This window comes from Mobula birostris, chromosome 3 (genome assembly GCF_030028105.1).
Source record: "Mobula birostris isolate sMobBir1 chromosome 3, sMobBir1.hap1, whole genome shotgun sequence".
NCBI classification, from domain to species: domain Eukaryota; kingdom Metazoa; phylum Chordata; class Chondrichthyes; order Myliobatiformes; family Myliobatidae; genus Mobula; species Mobula birostris.
The window spans coordinates 111,460,925-111,479,116 of record NC_092372.1 but is presented as its reverse complement, the minus strand read 5'-3'; the positions used below and the strand labels follow the sequence as shown (position 1 = coordinate 111,479,116).

Below are 18,192 nucleotides of genomic sequence, written 5' to 3'. Positions count from 1 at the left end.
CATTCAGTTTTTGAGGATGGACTGCTCCAGGCAGATTTACAGCTGTGTCCTATTCTTTCCATTTCTTGATGATTGACTTAACTGTACTCCAAGGGATATTCAATGACTTGGAAATTTTCTTGTATCCATCTCCTGATTTATGCTTTTTCAATAACCTTTTTGCGGAGTTGCTTGGAGTGTCCTTTTGTCTTCATGGTGTAGTTTTTGCCAGGATACTGACTCACCAGCAGTTGGATCTTCCAGGTACAGGTGTATTTTTTGTATCAATTGAAACACCTTGACTAAACACAGGTCTCCAATTTAACTAGTTATGTGACTTCTAAAACCAATTGGCTGCACCAGTGATGATTTGGAGTGTCATGTTAAAGGGGGTGAATACTTATTCAATCAATTATTTTGTGTTTTATATTTATATTTAATTTAGATCACTTTGTAGAGATCTGTTTTACTCTGACACGAAAGAGTCTTTTTCTGTTGATCAGTGTCAAAAAAGCCAAACTAAATCCACTGTGATTCAGTGTTAAACAATAAAACATGAAAACTTCCAAGACGGGAGGGTGAACACTTTTAATAGGCAATGTATTTTGAAGTTGGTATTTGCATTTGAATTGCTATTAAAAGAAATATGATGCTACGTGAAAATGTTGTCCAACATCTGAAAATCCAGTGAGATAATGATGCACCAAACCTGCTGATTCCAACGCCGCCAGGCCTTGATGTCTCCAGACCGCGATCCCCGCTGCTGATCTCAATGGCTCTAACAATCCAGAGCAGACTGAAAACCCAGACTCCACCACCATCAATGCAGGTTCCAATGTCTTTGGTCACTACCAAAGAGCTGATTGCGCAACCTCCAACTTTGACTCCAGCCTGGATCTCCAGGCCGGTTCTTCACGTGCTGCCATTGGAACCTGCATCTCCCTTTCCCCCACCGCAATCCCATCACTCTAGGGTCCCACCACTAGCTCTTAGGCCCTCAGGGACTCCTTCTTCCTCTCACCCCACCATCCCTGAACACCCCAAACCTCCTTTTTCCTCAGGCACTACTAACCCCCTTTCACCCTCCATACCGGGTTTTCAATATTCCCTCGGACCTGAGTCAGAATGTTCTGTGCTCAGTAAGGGCTCCATCTTTGGTGCCCTGCAACCACACCTCAGTGCGTTCTGTGCCCCCCATGACACTGAGCTCTTCTTCCGCTGCCTCCGTCTCCAAGCCTATTTCTTTGGCAAGGACTCCCCACCCCTTCACCCATCTTCAACCCTCCTCCTCTTCATGGACACCCCACTCTGGTCTTCTGCCTGTTCTGGACCTTTTCATTGCCAACTACTGACGGGACATTAACCATCAAGACTTTAACACTCCTCTCTCCACTTCCAACCTCACCCCTTCCGAATGTTCTGCACTCCACTCACTCCGCACTAATCCAAACCTCACCATCAAACCACAGATAAGGTAGTAGTCTGGTGTACTGACCTCTACCTTGCTGAGGCCCAGCGCCAACTCTCAGAAACCTCCTCTTACTTACCCCTCGAATGGACCCCACTAGGTCATTGTCTCCCACATCATCACCAACCTTATTGACTCTGGGGATCTCCTGTCCACCGCCACCCCTCATAGCTCCCGCACCCCACACTTCCCATTTCTACCTCCTACCTAAGATCCACAAACCCACTTGTCCAGGTAGACCTATTGTTTCAGCTTGTTCCTGTCCTACTGATCTCATATCAGCATACCTCAACTCTGTTTTATCCCCACGGTTCAGTCCCTTCCTACCCACACCATGACACCTCACATGTTCTGAATCTTTTCAAGGATTTCGAGTTCCCTGGCCTCCATCATCTCAGTTTGACAATGGATGTCCATTCCTTATACACCTCAATCTCCCACCAGGAAGGCCTCAAAGTTCTCCGTTTTTTCTGGACACCAGACCTAAACAGTTCCCCTCTACCACCACTCTACTCTGCTTAGCAGAACTTGTCCTCACTCTCAATAATTTCTCTTTTGGCTCCTTCCACTTCCTTCAAACAGAAGGTGTAACCATGTGTACTGGCATGGGTCCCAACTATGTCTGTCTGTTGTCCATGTGGGACAGTCTATGTTCCAAACTTACACTGGTGACCGTCCCCCACTTTTCCTACGCTACATTGACGACTACATTGGTGCTGCTTTCTGCACCCATGCTGAACTCGTCGACTTCATCCACTTTGCCTCCAAATTCCACCCTGCCCTCAAAGTCACCTGGTCGGTTTCTGACACTTCCCTTTCCTTGCTCAATCTCATTCTTTCTATTTCCGGAGACAGTTTATCCACCGATGTCTATTATAAACCAACGGACTCTCACAGCTACCTGGGCTATACCTCGTTCCGCCCTACTAGTAAAAACCCTTCCCTCAATTCCTCTGTCTCCACCGCATCTGCTCTCAGGATGAGGCTTTTCATTTTAGAATGAAAGAGATGTCCTCCTTTTTCAAAGAAAGGGGCTTCCCTTCCTCAACCACATCTCTTCCATTTCACGTATGTCAGCTCCTCCAGCATTTTGTGTGTGTTGTTGCTGAGATAATGATCTGAGTTTTCCTGTAATTTTTGAGGATTATTTTCAAACATAATAAAAGTCACATTAAAGACCATATTTTTAAGACTATCAAAGATCTGACCTGGGTAATTGAGATCTATTGCTTAATTCCTTGCATACCTCAACTGCTCTGCTCCCCCAACCACACCACTTTAGCCACTTTTGATTCAGAGAAGCTCAAGTAAACTTTCATCCATGTTGTATATATTTGACCAGTTTACAGCTGTTTCTTTTCTACGTTTGGCACATAAGATAATCCTTAAATATATGAATTTGAATTCTCTGGAAATGTAGCATTGAACTGATATAGTTCCATGGCAATTAAAGTTCAGGCCAATATTTCTGTTTGGTTATGTCATTCGGGTAACACTGTGTACCTGGTAAGCTTGCAGCACTTGCTCCATAGCTGTCTGCAGATACTACTCCAAAAAGAAATGTTATATCAATAAAGCCCTTTGTGAGTGATTATGTTGAGAAATACTTTGGGACCTTCTTCCATCTCCATCTGTAGGTAGGCCTAAGTTGACTTTGCTGAAGTATTTTCCTCCAGAAAGGTTTACAAAAATATCCGCTATCCTGGGCAGGGAGTATTGATCTACATTCAGTACAGAGTTGATGATGACCTTAAAATCTCCACAGATCCTGACAAACCCATTCTTTTTGGCTGCTGGGACCACTGGCATTGCCCATTGGCTCCACTCAGCTTTGGAGAGAATTCCTTCAGCCTCCACGCGATCTAGTTCACTGGGCACTTTATCATAGATGGTATAAGGAACTGGGTAGGCTTTGTAAAACTTGGGTGTGCCATTTTCATTTAACACAACTTTACCTTTGATATGTTTGAATTTTCCAGTGCCAATCTTGAACATTGCTGAGGCATCATCCAGTAGATAGATATATAATCATACTTTATTGATCCCGGGGGAAATTGGTTTTCGTTACAGTTGCACCATACGAAAACCAAGTAGCTTTCTTAATTTGCTTTCAGTTAACTCTGTTACAGGGGATGTGGCATGGAAATAGTGTATGGATCTCCAATCAAGTTGTAGTTGTCTCAGCCAATCATAGCTCCACATTGCTGGGCCTCCTATTTTTGCCATATACAAGCCTGATGTAGCTTGTTGGTTGTTATATTTCACTGTTGGAATGTCATTCCCACAGGAGTTATATTTTCTTAGTCAGGTATCTGCAGGGTTCACTACAGTATCTTTGAACCGTTGTTCAACCTCATTTTGTAGAATGACTGAAACAGCCAAGCCAGTGTCCAATTCCATTTTAATTAATTTGGCACTCACTTCTGGTGTAGGCCACATAGCTTGTCTCTTCAAAAACAAGAGAAAATCTGCAGATGTTAGAAATCCAAGCAACACACACAAAATGCTGGAGGAACTCAGTAGGCCAGGCAGCATCTATGGAACAATGTAAACATTCGATGTTTCAGGCCGAGACCCTGGGTTCCTCCTCCATTTTGTGTGTGTTGCTTGCCTCCTGTTAGTTTTCATACTGTAGATCTGAAGGCTGAACAGTCCTGTGTCACTCTCATCATTATCAGATTTTCAATTGACAGCAGGCAGATTAGTGCTGTGTTTGAAACTGCAGCCACTTTATTTTTAGTCAGGGCATGAAGGGATATGGCAGAAGGCAGGAGATTGGGGTTAAGAGGGAAAATGGCTCAGCCATGATGAAATGGTGGACCAGACTCAATGGGCCAAGTGGTCTAAATCTGCTATAAAACTCATGTCTTTTTATTTTCCTCCCTTCCCTCCCTGTTCAGTTCATTTATTTTTGTCTGCCTGACATTCTTTTGTACGTGTCGTATTTTGTTGCATTTTCTACAAGTTTCACCTTTAAACCTATAATTGTCTGCTGTATGTGAGCCCCTGCCATTTGAGATGTATGCCATTTGGAGCATTTAATTGGTTATCCCCCTTTCCACCCCCCCCCCAGCTATAACAATCTTAAGGAACCTGACATGATTGCCTGATTAGATATTTACATTCATGAGCAAGATTCCAAGTGTACCTAATATAGTGACAACTGAGTGTAGTTCCTGTTCCACAGGATTCTGAATAGGCTATCCGCACTCAAACATGTGTTGGAAAGGTGTGTTGCAAGTTCAAAATGAATCATGGAAACAATATTTCTCCAACTATGTGATCAATTTAAGGGACATAATCTCTAAGTACACATTCAGTATTTCTCAAATAGAAATTGGTAAAGTTTCTGTCAGAAGACATTATTTTGGGAAAGACGTGTGAAAATTAAAGGCATGACAAGGCAAGCTTGCATCAAAAATTGTTCTGGCTCTATAGTTGAACAAGCTTTTTTTAACCTTCATCATTCTTTTAAATTAAATCCTTGACTGTGGGTGGTGCTGGATTTGGTGTTTAAATCCAAGGTTCTTTTAGAAGTCAGAAATGAGACATAACTCTTGATCGTTTTATTAAAGCTTGAAAGAACAGAAACAGAACAGTGACAGGGGTCTACTACTTGAAGAAGAGAGAAACTAATGATGGAGCTGAGCATAAAACAGTTACTTTAATACCCAAAGAAAAGAAAATTTAGATTAGGTTAGATTATTTAGATTAGGTTAGATTAGATTAGATTATGCGGACACGCAGTCCTCTTTTATTGTCATTTAGTAATGTATGCATTAAGAAATGGTACAATGTTCCTCCAGAATGATATCACAGAAACACAAGACAAGCCAAGACTGAAAAAACTGACAAAAACCACATAATTATAACATATAGTTACAACAGTGCAAATCAATACCGTAATTTGATAAAGAACAGACCATGGGCACAGTAAAAAAAAGTCTCAAAGTCTCTCGAAAGTCCCATCATTTCACGCAGACAGTAGAAAGAAGAGAAACTCTCTTCCTGCCATGAACCTCCAGTGCTGCAAACTTGCCGATGCAGCACCCTGGAAGCACCCGACCACAGCCGACTCTTGAATCCGTCCGAAAACTTCGAGCATCCGACCAGTCCTCCGACATCAAGCACCGAGCACCATCTCTGCCGAGTGCTTCGACCCCATTTAGATCTACAGATAATAATAAACTAGTAAGAAAACACATTCACTTAATGCAGAACAAAGCCTCTGGAGTTTTTCAAAATTATATTTTGTATAACCATGAGAAGCATCTTAAACTGTTATGCATATAAAGGCTATTTAAAATACAAGCAGATAATTATTTGTTAAATTGCAAAGAAAATGACCAATTACACGTTTCAGATCTAACAGTAAATTTTAATGTCATTTCTAACTGCAAATGTAGAGTTGAGAGTGGGCCAATTCCTGTTACGCTTCCTATTACATGTTGTTAATTGGATCATTTTCTGATTTAGACATGACAGTCCCACAAACAAAGAAAATAACTTTGGGTTAAGTGAGTATAAATATTTCTCCCTAAAATGTAAAATGTCAGATTGAATATTTCTGAAGGAACATCACTATCCAACAATATAATTGAAAAACATCTGGGAAGTTAATTGACTGGAATGTCTTTCTGGGCATGCAGCATGACTTTTCTGCAAGTTGATGGGTATCTTAAAATATTGCAAATTGTAGGTAGGTGCCAGAAAGCTAGTTTATGTGTTGACGAGATGTTAAACGTATTTCTAGTACTCAGTATCAATCACTGAACAACTAGTAATATTTAAGCCTGAGCTTTGCTATGAGTCATTCATTTCATGTACTGTAAACATTTATTCTTTGTTTATTTTAGAATGGTTTCACTCCACTCTATATGGCTGCCCAGGAAAATCACATTGAAGTTGTCAAGTTTCTTCTGGAAATTGGAGCTAACCAGAGCACAGCCACTGAGGTAAGTGGTTGAATGATAGCATATCAAGTGTCTTTGGAGTCATACAGCACTGAAATTAATTCTTCAGCCCACAAGGATACCTCTGAGTAATCAATACCCAATCACTTGTGTGAAAACAACTCTCCCCTGTTTCTCTTTACAGCTCTTTTTTCTCTCTTCAGACTGACACCCTCTTGTTTTTGATACACCTGTCATGGAGAAGAAGATTCGGATTATCCACCGTGTTTTTCATAATTTTATATGCTTTTATCAGCCTTCTTTGTTTCAGTGGAAACAAACCCAGCCTATCCAGTCTTGTTCCATAATTTATGTCCCCCAATCTAATCAATTTATAAAGGGTCTCAACCTGAAACATCACCTGTCTACGCTGGTCCATAGATGCTGACTAACCTGCTGAGTTCTTCCAGCATTTTCTGCGTGTTGCTCTTGAAATGTATTGTCTCTTTCAGGGAACTATGAATTTTAATGCCAAAGTCATCAACACTCCCCGTTTGTTCTATATGACCTATTCGACATACACTTGTTGGGACTAAGTGCTATCTACCAATGCTCCACCCAACTTTACATCTATCCTATATCTTTCTGCAGCCTTAGACAATATTCCTTGCTATCCTCAATACTAATATTCTAGTCATCTGAGTGTTTATTCATTGTGCATCTTGCATTCACATCCAGGTGAACAAAACATCTAATAGACATGAAAGACCCCAGCACCAATCCTTGCATTTTACAGACTTCCGATCAGAGAAATGTCCATCCACCACTGTTCATTTGAGTCGTATAACCAAAATTCAACCCAATAATCAGCCCATAGTGTTCTACCGACCCTTAAACTTACTCCATAAGACCATAAGACATAGGAGCAGAATTAGGCCATCTGGCCCATCGAGTCTGCTCCGCCATTCAATCATGGCTGACCATTTTTTTTCCTCCTTCTCAATCCCAGTTCCCAGCTCTCTTCCTATAACCTTTGAACTATGTTCAATCAAGAACCTATCAATCTCTGCCTTAAATACACCCAACAACATGGCTTCCACAGCTGCATGTAGCAAGAAATTCCACAAATTTACCACCCATTGGCTAAAGAAATTTCTCTGCATCTCGGTTTTGAAAAGGCGCTCCTCTATCCTGAGGCTGTGCCCTCTTGTCCTAGGCCCTCCCACCATGGAAAATATCCTTTTCACATCTACTCTGTCTTGGCCTTTCAACATTTGAAAGGTTTCAATGAAATCCCTTCTCATCCTTCTGAATTCCAGCAAGTATAGACTCAGAGCCAAAATCTGTCTAAGCCTTCCCTCCCACATAAAGCTCCATTTTCTTTCATGTGCCTTTCTAAGAGTATCTTAACCTTCCCTCATGTATCTGCATCTGCTTCCAATACCAGCAGTGCATTATGTATACTTACCACTCTGTATAAAAAATCCTGCCTCTGACATCCTACCGATACTTTCCTTTAAATTATCTTAAAGGTATGCCTCTTGTATTAGCCATAGCTGTCCTGGGATTTCCCCGTCTTGGAATCCAGCACCAACCTGACTTTTCCATTTGTAATATAGTACTAACAATAGTTACGACTATTGTAACGTTGCCCATTTGGCATGCATTTACTGTCTCCCATTGTACTTTGTAGAGTACATTCTTACTACCGTTTGGGGGTCTGAATCTAACTCCTATCAAGGTCTTTTTACTGTTGCATTCTTAATAACTCTATCCACAATGATTCAACACTTTCTGATCCTATGTCACCTCTTTCTAATGATTTGATTTCACTTTTTACCAACAGAGCCACACCACCCCCTCTGCTTTCCTGCCTGTCCTTGCACATTAAGCTCCCAGCTATAATCTTCTTTCAGCCTGGTTGTATGATGGTTACAACATCATACCTGCCAATCTTGTGCCACAAGTTCATCTACCTTATTTCGTATACTGAGGGCATTCAAATATAACACCTTCAGTCCTATATTCACCTTTTTCGATTTTGTCTACTTTTTATGTTGCAATTCATCCTGCTGACTGTAATTTTGCCCTATCATCAGCCTCTGTTTACTGGGAGTCTCACTACACATTGCCACTGTTTGTAAACCAACAACCTCATCTTCAGCATGATCACTCCAGTTCCCAACCCCTGCCAAATTAGTTTAAACCCACCCGAACAACTCTAGCCAACCTGCCCGCAGAGATATTGTATTCCATTGTCTTCTCAGGAAGTGAACAGTCATAGCTGGGCCCTGTACTTTGGGGTTAATTTCAAGTATTAAGGGCTTTGGAAGCCTCCTCTCCAGAGGACCCCCACAATAGCACATTATATAGTGAAGTACTTTAATGTTGGGGAATAGGACACATTGATACAAATCCCATGCCACCACATTCTGGCAGATAATAAGACCATGGACATATCTGTATGGGAACTGTGTACTGAAGGAAACTAACTGATCTGTATTGCTCACTATTAGGAATGGAGAAGAAAACATTAGCCAAAACACAACAGCATAGTATCTGTCTGTGCCTCCAGAAAAGTTCTTAATTGGGGACACAACATCTGGAACAACTGAGGGGCAAATCTATTTAGCTGGCTATAATTAATAGTCAATATGCCATGAACCACCAGGTTTCTGAACTGGCCAAACAGGCAATTATAAGGGGATGAAGCAGGACGAAAACCCCCCCAGGTTTAGGAGGGAATTGATATTGCTTGGTTAAGTACAATTTGCGAGGACAAGGGTATAACGACAGGTTCCCATTTTGCCTTTCCAACCAGAATAGGCACCTTCCGAATACCAAAAAGCAAATTTGCCAAAGGGTGTCAGAGGTTCCCATTAACAAATCAATTCCCAAAAAGTTTTCAGGTACCTGGGAGATTAATGCGTATACAGCCTGAGGAGCTCCCTTGTCAATCGTGAGATGGACAACGTCAATAACCGATCCTCCATATACCTGAATACACACTCAGTCCCATGCATATAGATCTGGATTCACCTGTAATAAGATAACCTCAGCCCCAGTGCCCACCAGGGCGATTCACCACTGCTTATTGCAAAGGGTAATAGGGGTGTTTGACCTCAGGTCTCGCTCTGGGACACCAGGAATATGAGTTGCCCTTATAGCAACAGTGATGGTCCCGCAACCCTGGCCATACTGTCACCATGGTTCGGACTTGGCCCAAGTGCTGAGTGAGAGACACTGAAGCGGGTCGATATTTCCACAGATTTTAATGGAAACAGTGTTAAAGGGAAAAGAAAATAATAAACACTAGGCCAAACAGGACCATTAGCTAAAGCTCTCAAATGGTGAACGAAGCCTACACTGCGGCTGAAAAGAATAACTAAATATAAAACGAATACTGCTAGTCTTCAGAGTCAGTTGACCTGACTGTCCAATTTCTCAGGCAAGGCGGAATGCAGGCAGCAAAGCATTGCTGTGCCCATTTCCAACTCTTGACAAAACTGCGACAAAATGAATGGAGTTAAATACTATCACAATGAAATAATAATTAGCCAACACGTACATATTCATCAGCGCAATTGCTGAATCTGATGTGCTGCCGAATCCGTGGTTGTGACACATACCTATAGGTGACAGATCAATGCACACGCGTAGTGAACAGGTAAATGTGTATGCATAGTGAACAGATCAATGCGCATACCCAGTGAATAGATCAATGCGTATGCCTAGTGAACAGATCTATGTGTATGCGTAGTGAACAGATCAATGCGCATGCCTAGTGAACAGCTCAATGTGCATAACTAGTGAACAGATCAATGCGCGTGCATAGTAAACAGATCAATATGTATGCGCAGTGAACAGATCAATGTGCAAGCCTAGTGAACAGATAATGCACAAACCTAGTGAACAGATCAATGTGCATGCCTAGTGTACAGAGTATAGTGAACAGATTAATGTGCATGTGTAGTGTACAGATCAATGTTAATATGTAATGAACAGATTAATGCACAGGCATAGTGAATAGTTCAATTCGCATGCCTAGTGAACAGATCAATGCACATGCCTAGTGAACAGATCAATGTCTGTGTGTAGTGAACAGATCAATGCACATGCATAGTGAACATCAATGCATATGCATAGTGAACAGATCAATGTGCAAGCCTAGTGAACAGGTCAATGTGCATGCCTAATGTACAGAGTATAGTGAACAGATCAATGTGCATGCGTAGTGAACAGATCAATGCACAAGCCTAGTGAACAGATCAATGCACATGCATAGTGAACAGATCAATGCAATGCGTAGTGAACAGATCAATGCAATGCGTAGTGAACAGATCAGTGCACATGCGTAATGAACAGATCAATGCGCATGCGTAGTGAACAGATCAATGTGTATGCATATTGAACAGATCAATGCGCATGCATAGTGAACAGATCAATGTGCAAGCCCAGTGAACAGATAAATGCACATGCCTAGTGAACAGATCAATGTGTTATGTGTGGTGAACAGATCAATGCACATACGTAGTGAACACATCATTGCACACACGTCGTTATCGGTCCATAATCAGTGCTAAGGGGAGTCAGCACTAAAAGAAATAATCCTTACATTCCACTTCCTCCACCTTTAGATAAATTAACATAAAACTGTATATGTAACAAAACATTCAATTTCCCTTTAAGAAACCATATTCAAATAAACATGCTTTCACAATAGAAGTCCATAACTAACCTTATTATACTAAAGATCCATTCTTTTGGATGGTGCTCTGTTTCTTTCAGAATAGGGCCTCTGGACCTGTGGAGTGGCACCAGGCTTGGCCAACTTTCTCTTTTGCAGGTGCCACATTGCTGTCAGTGACATGATTATCACTGAAAGGTAGGTCTAGCGGTGGTAATGGATCTATCTCATTGGATGCATTCGACTCAGGTGTGTTCTTCGGCTGAACATCCAGTACCTAGTACACATGACATCTCCACTTATGATGTCCAACATCCACTGTGAAGGTCGGTGGTCCAGTTATTGTAGCTGTCCTACCAGATGTCTGTTTGTCTTCTGGGTTATCCCATGCTAGGACTTCCTATCCAATCTCGAAGCTCCTTGCTGGTTCACTTGGCAACTGTCTGAACTGTTTATTCTGCACTTCCTTTCGTAGATCTGGTTTTAGGAGGTCTATGCGACGTCTCAGATTCCTGCTCATGAACAGCATTGCAGGTGTTTGATTTGTCGTCGCATGAACAGAGTTCCAATAGATCAAAAGGAAATTGTCCACCTTGTGCTGTAGAGAAATGTCCTTTAAAGCTTTAGTTGACTTCTTGAAGGTTTGGATAAACCTTTCAGCTAACCCACTCATTGCTGGGTGGTGAGGAGTTGACTTGAAATGTCTGATGCCATTTTTCTTCATGAACAGTCTGAACACTTCTGACATGTATAGCAGTCCATTGTCATTCACAATTTGTTCAAGTAAGCCATTTCTGGAGAAGATAGTACTCAGAGCAGAAACAGTTGTTTCTGAGATGGTTGACTTCATTGGTACAACCTCTGGCCACTTCAAATGAGCACCCACAGCAGTCAGAAACATGGAGTCCATGAATAGCCCAGAAAAGTCAATATGCACTCTTTTTGTATGGTGAAGATGGCCACTCTCACGATTGTAACTGTGCTTGTTGGGGTGCATTTTCAATCTTCTGGCATCCTGAACAGCTTTTGGTCAAGTCTTCAATCTGCCTATCCCTGGCTACCACACGTAGAACCTGGTGAGACTCTTCATTTTTACTGCACCCAGGTGTCCTTTGCTGACACATTGATGTGCAGTTTAGAGGGAACAACAACACAAGATCTACACATCAGGGTTATTTGACATATAGAGAATTGGTCTTGTCTGCCTGAGAACTCTGGAAACATAGGATTACTATGAGCTGGCCAGCATTTCATGGTGATGTCATAGACTTTTGACAATGTTAGGTTATTCCTTGTTTCTCTTTGTATTTTAAAATTCATTACCGGCAACTGGTCCATTAGTGCTGTGCGGAACACCTCTGTTGGGTCTCAATATGAAGAATTTCCTTCTTCAGTTGTCAACAGTGGAAGACATGACAAGCCGTCAGCATTGCTATTTTGTTTGGTATGCTTGAACAGTACATCACAAGAGTGGGCTCCCAGGAAAATTGTCCAACGTTGTAACCGGGTAGCAGTCATCACTGAGATTCCCTGCCTGGGATTGAAAATGAACATGAGGTGCTGGTAGTTTACCATGAGAGCAAACTTTTTATGTAAGGTAGTGGTAGAAATTCTTTACTCCCCATACTAGACTAAGGGCAACTTGGTCGATCTGTGTATAGTTGCGTACTGCGTACATCAGTGACCTTGAAGCAAATGTAATCGGGCATACAGATCCATCTTCCATCGTGTGTGACAAAATGGCTCCAATGCCATAAGTGGACGCATTGCACACCAGTCTGATGGTAGAGACAGGTGATAATGGGTGAACAGATCATCTGGAAACATAGAAACATAGAAAATAGGTGCAGGAGTAGGCCATTCGACCCTTGGAGCCTGCACCACCATTCAGTACGATCATGGCTGATCATCCAACTCAGAACCCTGTACCTGCCTTCTCTCCATACCCCCTGATCCCTTTAGCCACAAGGGCCATATCTAACTCCCTCTTAAATATAGCCAATGAACTGGCCTCAACTGTTTCCTGTGGCAGAGAATTCCACAGATTCACCACTCTGTGTGAAGGAGTTTTTCCTAATCTCGGTCCTAAAAGGTTTCCCCTTTATCCTCAAACTGTGACCCCTTGTTCTGGATTTCCCTAACATCAGGAACAATCTTCCTACATCTAGCCTGTCCAATCCCTTTAGAATTTTATACGTTTCAATAAGATCCCCCCCTCAATCTTCTAAATTCCAGAGAGTATAAGCCAAGTCGATCCAGTCTTTCATCATATGAAAGTCCTGCCATCCCAGGAATCAATCTGGTGAACCTTCTTTGTACTCCCTCTATGGCAAGAATGTCTTTCCTCAGATTAGGGGACCAAAACTGCACACAATACGCTAGGTGTGATCTCACCAAGGCCTTGTACAACTGCAGTAGTACCTCCCTGCTCCTGTACTCGAATCCTCTCGCTATGAATGCCAGCATACCATTCGCCTTTTTCATCGCCTGCTGTACCTGCATGCCCACTTTCAATGACTGGTGTACAATGACACCCAGGTCTCGTTGCACCTCCCTTTTTCCTAATCGGCCACCATTCAGATAATAATTTGTTTTCCTGTTCTTGCCACCAAAGTAGATAACTTCACATTTATCCACATTAAATTGCATCTGCCATGAATTTGCCCACTCACCTAACCTATCCAAGTCACCCTGCATCCTCTTAGCATCCTCCTCACAGCTAACACTGCCGCCCAGCTTTGTGTCATCCGCAAATTTAGAGATGCTGTATTTAATTCCCTCGTCTAAGTCATTAATGCAAACAACTGGGGGTCCCAGCACTGAGCCTTGCGGTACCCCTCTCATCACTGCCTGCCATTCTGAAAAAGTCCCATTTATTCCCACTCTTTGCTTCCTGTCTGCCAACCAATTCTCTATCCACATCAATACCATACCCCCAATACCGTGTGCTTTAAGTTTGCACACTAATCTCCTGTATGGGACCTTGTCAAAAGTCTTTTGAAAATCCAAATATACCACATCCACTGGTTCTCCCCTATCCACACTACTAGTTACATCCTCAAAAAGTTCTATGAGATTCGTCAGACATGATTTTCCTTTCTCAAATCCATGCTGACTTTGTCCGATGATTTCACTGTTTCCAAATGTGCTGTTATCACATCTTTGATAACTGACTCTAGCATTTTCCCCACCACCGATGTCAGGCTTACTGGTCTATAATTCCCCAGTTTCTCTCTCCCTCTTTTTTTAAAAAACAGGGTTACATTAGGCATCCTCCAATCCTCAGGAACTAATCCAGAATCTAAAGAGTTTTGAAAAATTATTAGTAATGCATCCACTATTTCTTGTGCTACTTCCGTGAGCACTCTGGGATACAGACCATCTGGCCTGGAGGATTTATCTGCCTTCAAACCGTTCAATTTTCCTAACACCACTTCCCTACCAGTTCCATATCAATTAAATAAAGGCATGCACTCGGGAGGTGAAGTTAATTTTAATACAGAGAGAGAGAAAGAGAGATGTGCATGTGTATTTATCAGTCCATAATCAGTGCTAAGTGGAGTCATTGCATTAAAAGAAATAGATCCATACATTACAGAAACATCCTGCCTTTTGGGATTAACATTACAGTCCAGTGTAAGGGCCAGAAGGATAACCAGTCCTTTGTCTGGGCTGTCGAATGCAACCCACCTGGGTCACAATACTAACGGTATCACACATAACAGACACCAGTAGGTACACTGTCAACTCTTTCTTTATCTAGCCCTGCCTTCAGCAGGGACAGAAACGTTTCCTTTCTACCAAGATGGGAAGAAGAGCTCATTGATTCTGACTCCTGAGGCACAAATGTTGGCTGCTTTGGGGCATTCCTAGTTCTATTCATCATGTACCTAGATTGCCTCTGCTGCTGCTAGGATTTAAAAGCAGCCTTAACCTGCATGCATTTCCAATCTACATCATTAAAGTTGGGCCAATAGACTGCTAGTCTCTGCAACAGACTAAACCTCAGCTGACACCAGTGGCGTTCTACAGAAATCTGTTCTGGGACTCATCCTCTTTGTGATTTTAATAAATGACCTGGATGAAGAAGTAGAAGGGTGGGTTAGTAAGTTTGCTGATGGCACGAATGTTGGGGGTGTTTTGGATAGTCTGGAGGGTTGTCAGAGGTTACAGCGGGATGTCGATAGGATGCAGATCTGGGCTGAGAAGTGGCAAATGGAGTTCAATCCAGATAACTGTGAAGTGGTTCATTTTGGTAGGTCCAACTTGAAGACAGAATATAATATAAATGGTAAGACTGTTGGCAGTGTGGAAGATCTGAGAGATCTTGGGGTCCGTTCAATAGGACTCTCGAAGCTGCAGGTTGACAGTGTTGTTAAGAAAGTGTATGATATGCTGGCATTCATCAACCATGGGAGTAAGTTCAAGACCCGAACGGTAATATTACAGCTATATAAGACCTTGCCCCGGCCCCACTTGGAGTACTGTGTTCAGTTCTGGTCACCTCACTACAGGAAAGATGTGGATACTATAAAGAGAGTGCAGAGGAGATTTACAAGGATGTTGCCTGGATTGGATAGCCTACCTTAAGAGAGTAGGTTGAATGAACTTGGCCTTTTCTCCTTGGAGCAACGGAGGACGAGAGGTGACCTGATAGAGGTGTATGAGATGATGAGAGACATTGATCATGTGGATAGCCAGAGGCTTTTCACCAGGGCTGAAATGGCTAACACGAGAGGGCATAGTTTTAAGGTGCTTGGAAATAGATACCAGGGAATATCAGGGCTAAGTTTTTCACACACAGAGTGGTGGGTGTGTGGAATGCACTGCCAGTGGCAGTGGTGGAAGCAGATACAATAGGGTCCTTTAAGAGATGCTTAGATAGGTAGATGGAGCTTAGAAAAATAGAGGGCTATGCGCTGGGGAAATTCTAGGTAGTCTCTAGAGTAGGTTACATGGTTGGCACAACATTGTGGACCGAAGGACCTGTAATGTGCTGTAGATTTCTATGTTCTATGACCCTAATAGAGCCAGCAAGATGCCTCTTCTCTGTAAAGATTCCAATTCTATCAATCAGGTGTGCATACCAAGGAGGAAGGGGACAGCCTCAGGGCTGTTAAAGGCATTATTGTTATAAATGGCAGATTGTGTTGCCATATTACGGAGGTGTGAAATAAGACCATAAGACATAGGAGCAGAATTAGGCTAACTGGTCCATCGAGTCTGTTCCACCGTTCAATCATGTCTGATCCTTTCTTCCCCCTTCTCAGCCCCACTCCCTGGCCTTCTCTCCGTAACCTTTGATGCCACATCCAATTAAGAAACTATGAAGCTCTGCCTTAAATACACCCAATGACCTGGCCTCTACAGCTGCCTGTGGTAATAAATTCCACAAATTCACCCTCCTCTGGCTAAAGAAATTTCTCAGCATCTCTGTTTTAAATGGACACTCCTCTATCCTGAGGCTGTGCTCTCTTGTTCTAAACTCCCCCACCATGGAAAACATTCTTTCCACATCAGCTCTTTCTAGGCCTTTCAACATTCAAAGCGTTTCAATGAGATTGCTCCTCATCCCACTAATTTGCAGCGAGTACAGACCCAGAGCCATCAAACATTCCTCAGATGATAACCTCTTCATTCCCAGAATCATCCTTGTGAACCTCCTCTGAACACTCTCCAATGCCAGCACATCTTTTCTCAGATGAGGAGCCCAAAACTGTTCACAATACTCAAGGTGAGGCCTCACCAGTGCCTTACAAAGCCTCAATATCACATCCCTGCTCTTGTATTCAAGACCTCTTGAAATGAATGCTAGCATTGCATTTGCCTTCCTCACCACTGACTCTACCTGCAAGCTGACCTTCAGGGGATTCTGCACAAGGACTCCAAAGTCCCTTTGCATCTCAGATGTTTGGATTTTCTCCCCCTTTAGATAATACTCTGCACATTTATTTCTACTACCAAAGTGCATGACCATGCATTTTCCAAAATTGTATTTCATTTGCCACTCTCTTGCCCATTCTCCTAATCTGCCTAAGTCCTTCTGCAGATTACCCGTTGCCTCAACACTGCCTGCCCCTCTACCAATCTTCGGGTCATCTGCAAATTTGGCAACAAAGCCATTTATTCCATCATCTACATCATTGATACACAGCATGAAAAGAAGCAGTTCCAACACTGACCCCTGCAGAACACCACTTGTCACTGGCAGCCAACCATAAAAGGATTCTTTTATTCCCACTTGTTGTCTCCTACCAATCAGCCAATGCTCTCACCATTTCAGTAACTTCCCTGTAATACCATGGGCTCTTAACTTGATAAACAGCCTCATGTGTGGCTCCGTGTCAAAGGCCTTCTGCAAGTCCAAATATACAACATCCACTGCATCCCCTCTATTATCCTATGTGTAATCTCCTCAAAAATTTCCAACAGATTTGACTGGCAAGGTTTTCCCTTAAGGAAACCATGTTGACTTTGTCCTATCTTGTCCTGTGTCACCAAGTACTCCTTACCCTCATCCTTAACAATTGACTCCAACATCTTCCCAACCACTGAGGTCAGATTAACAGGTCTATAATTTCCTTTCTGCTGCCTTCCAACTTTCTTAAAGAGTGGAGTGACATTTACAATTTTCCAGTCATCTGGCCACCATGCCAGAGCCCAATAATTTTTGAAAGATCATTACAATACCTCCACAATCTCCACCACTACCTCCTTCAGAACCCTCGGTGCAGTTCATCTGTTCCGGGTAATTTGTGTACCATGAGGTCTTTCAGCTTTTTGGGCACCTTCTCCCTTGTTGTAGTAACTGCACTCACTCCTCTTCCCTTCAACATCTCCATCAGGGTTTTCTAGGGATAAGGAGACACATCCCAATCCTAAGGGGCGGGCTAGTGAGCTCAGACAGCTTGTATGGCCATCAGCTCCATCAGCCTGACTAGCCAGGAGCAATTGATCTGTCGTTAATGAACCTAACTGAATCAGGTCATGCATGTTAAAAAATAATGGAGTGACTCCTAGTCCCATAGGTGGGTGAGTCAGCTGGGTAAGATTACCCTGGCCACTGATGCAGCCTTTGGGCTAAATCCTGTAACTTGGTGGTAGTGTAGTTACAGACAGTGATCTTGGTTGTGGTAGGGATAGCTCCTGCTGCCTTGATTCCTCTT

The 18,192-nt window shown here is 42.6% G+C and overlaps 1 protein-coding gene across 4 annotated transcripts in view; it reads left to right on the top strand.

Annotated features, from left to right (window-relative positions):
• ank2b (ankyrin 2b, neuronal) overlaps nucleotides 1-18,192 on the top strand; it is an 859,694-nt gene that overhangs the window by 436,180 nt on the left and 405,322 nt on the right. For all 4 annotated transcript variants that reach the window (XM_072253201.1, XM_072253200.1, XM_072253199.1 and 1 more), the window contains exon 6: nucleotides 6,304-6,402. In XM_072253201.1, the coding sequence (XP_072109302.1) occupies nucleotides 6,304-6,402 (99 nt within the window). The remainder of the gene's footprint in view (nucleotides 1-6,303; nucleotides 6,403-18,192) is intronic.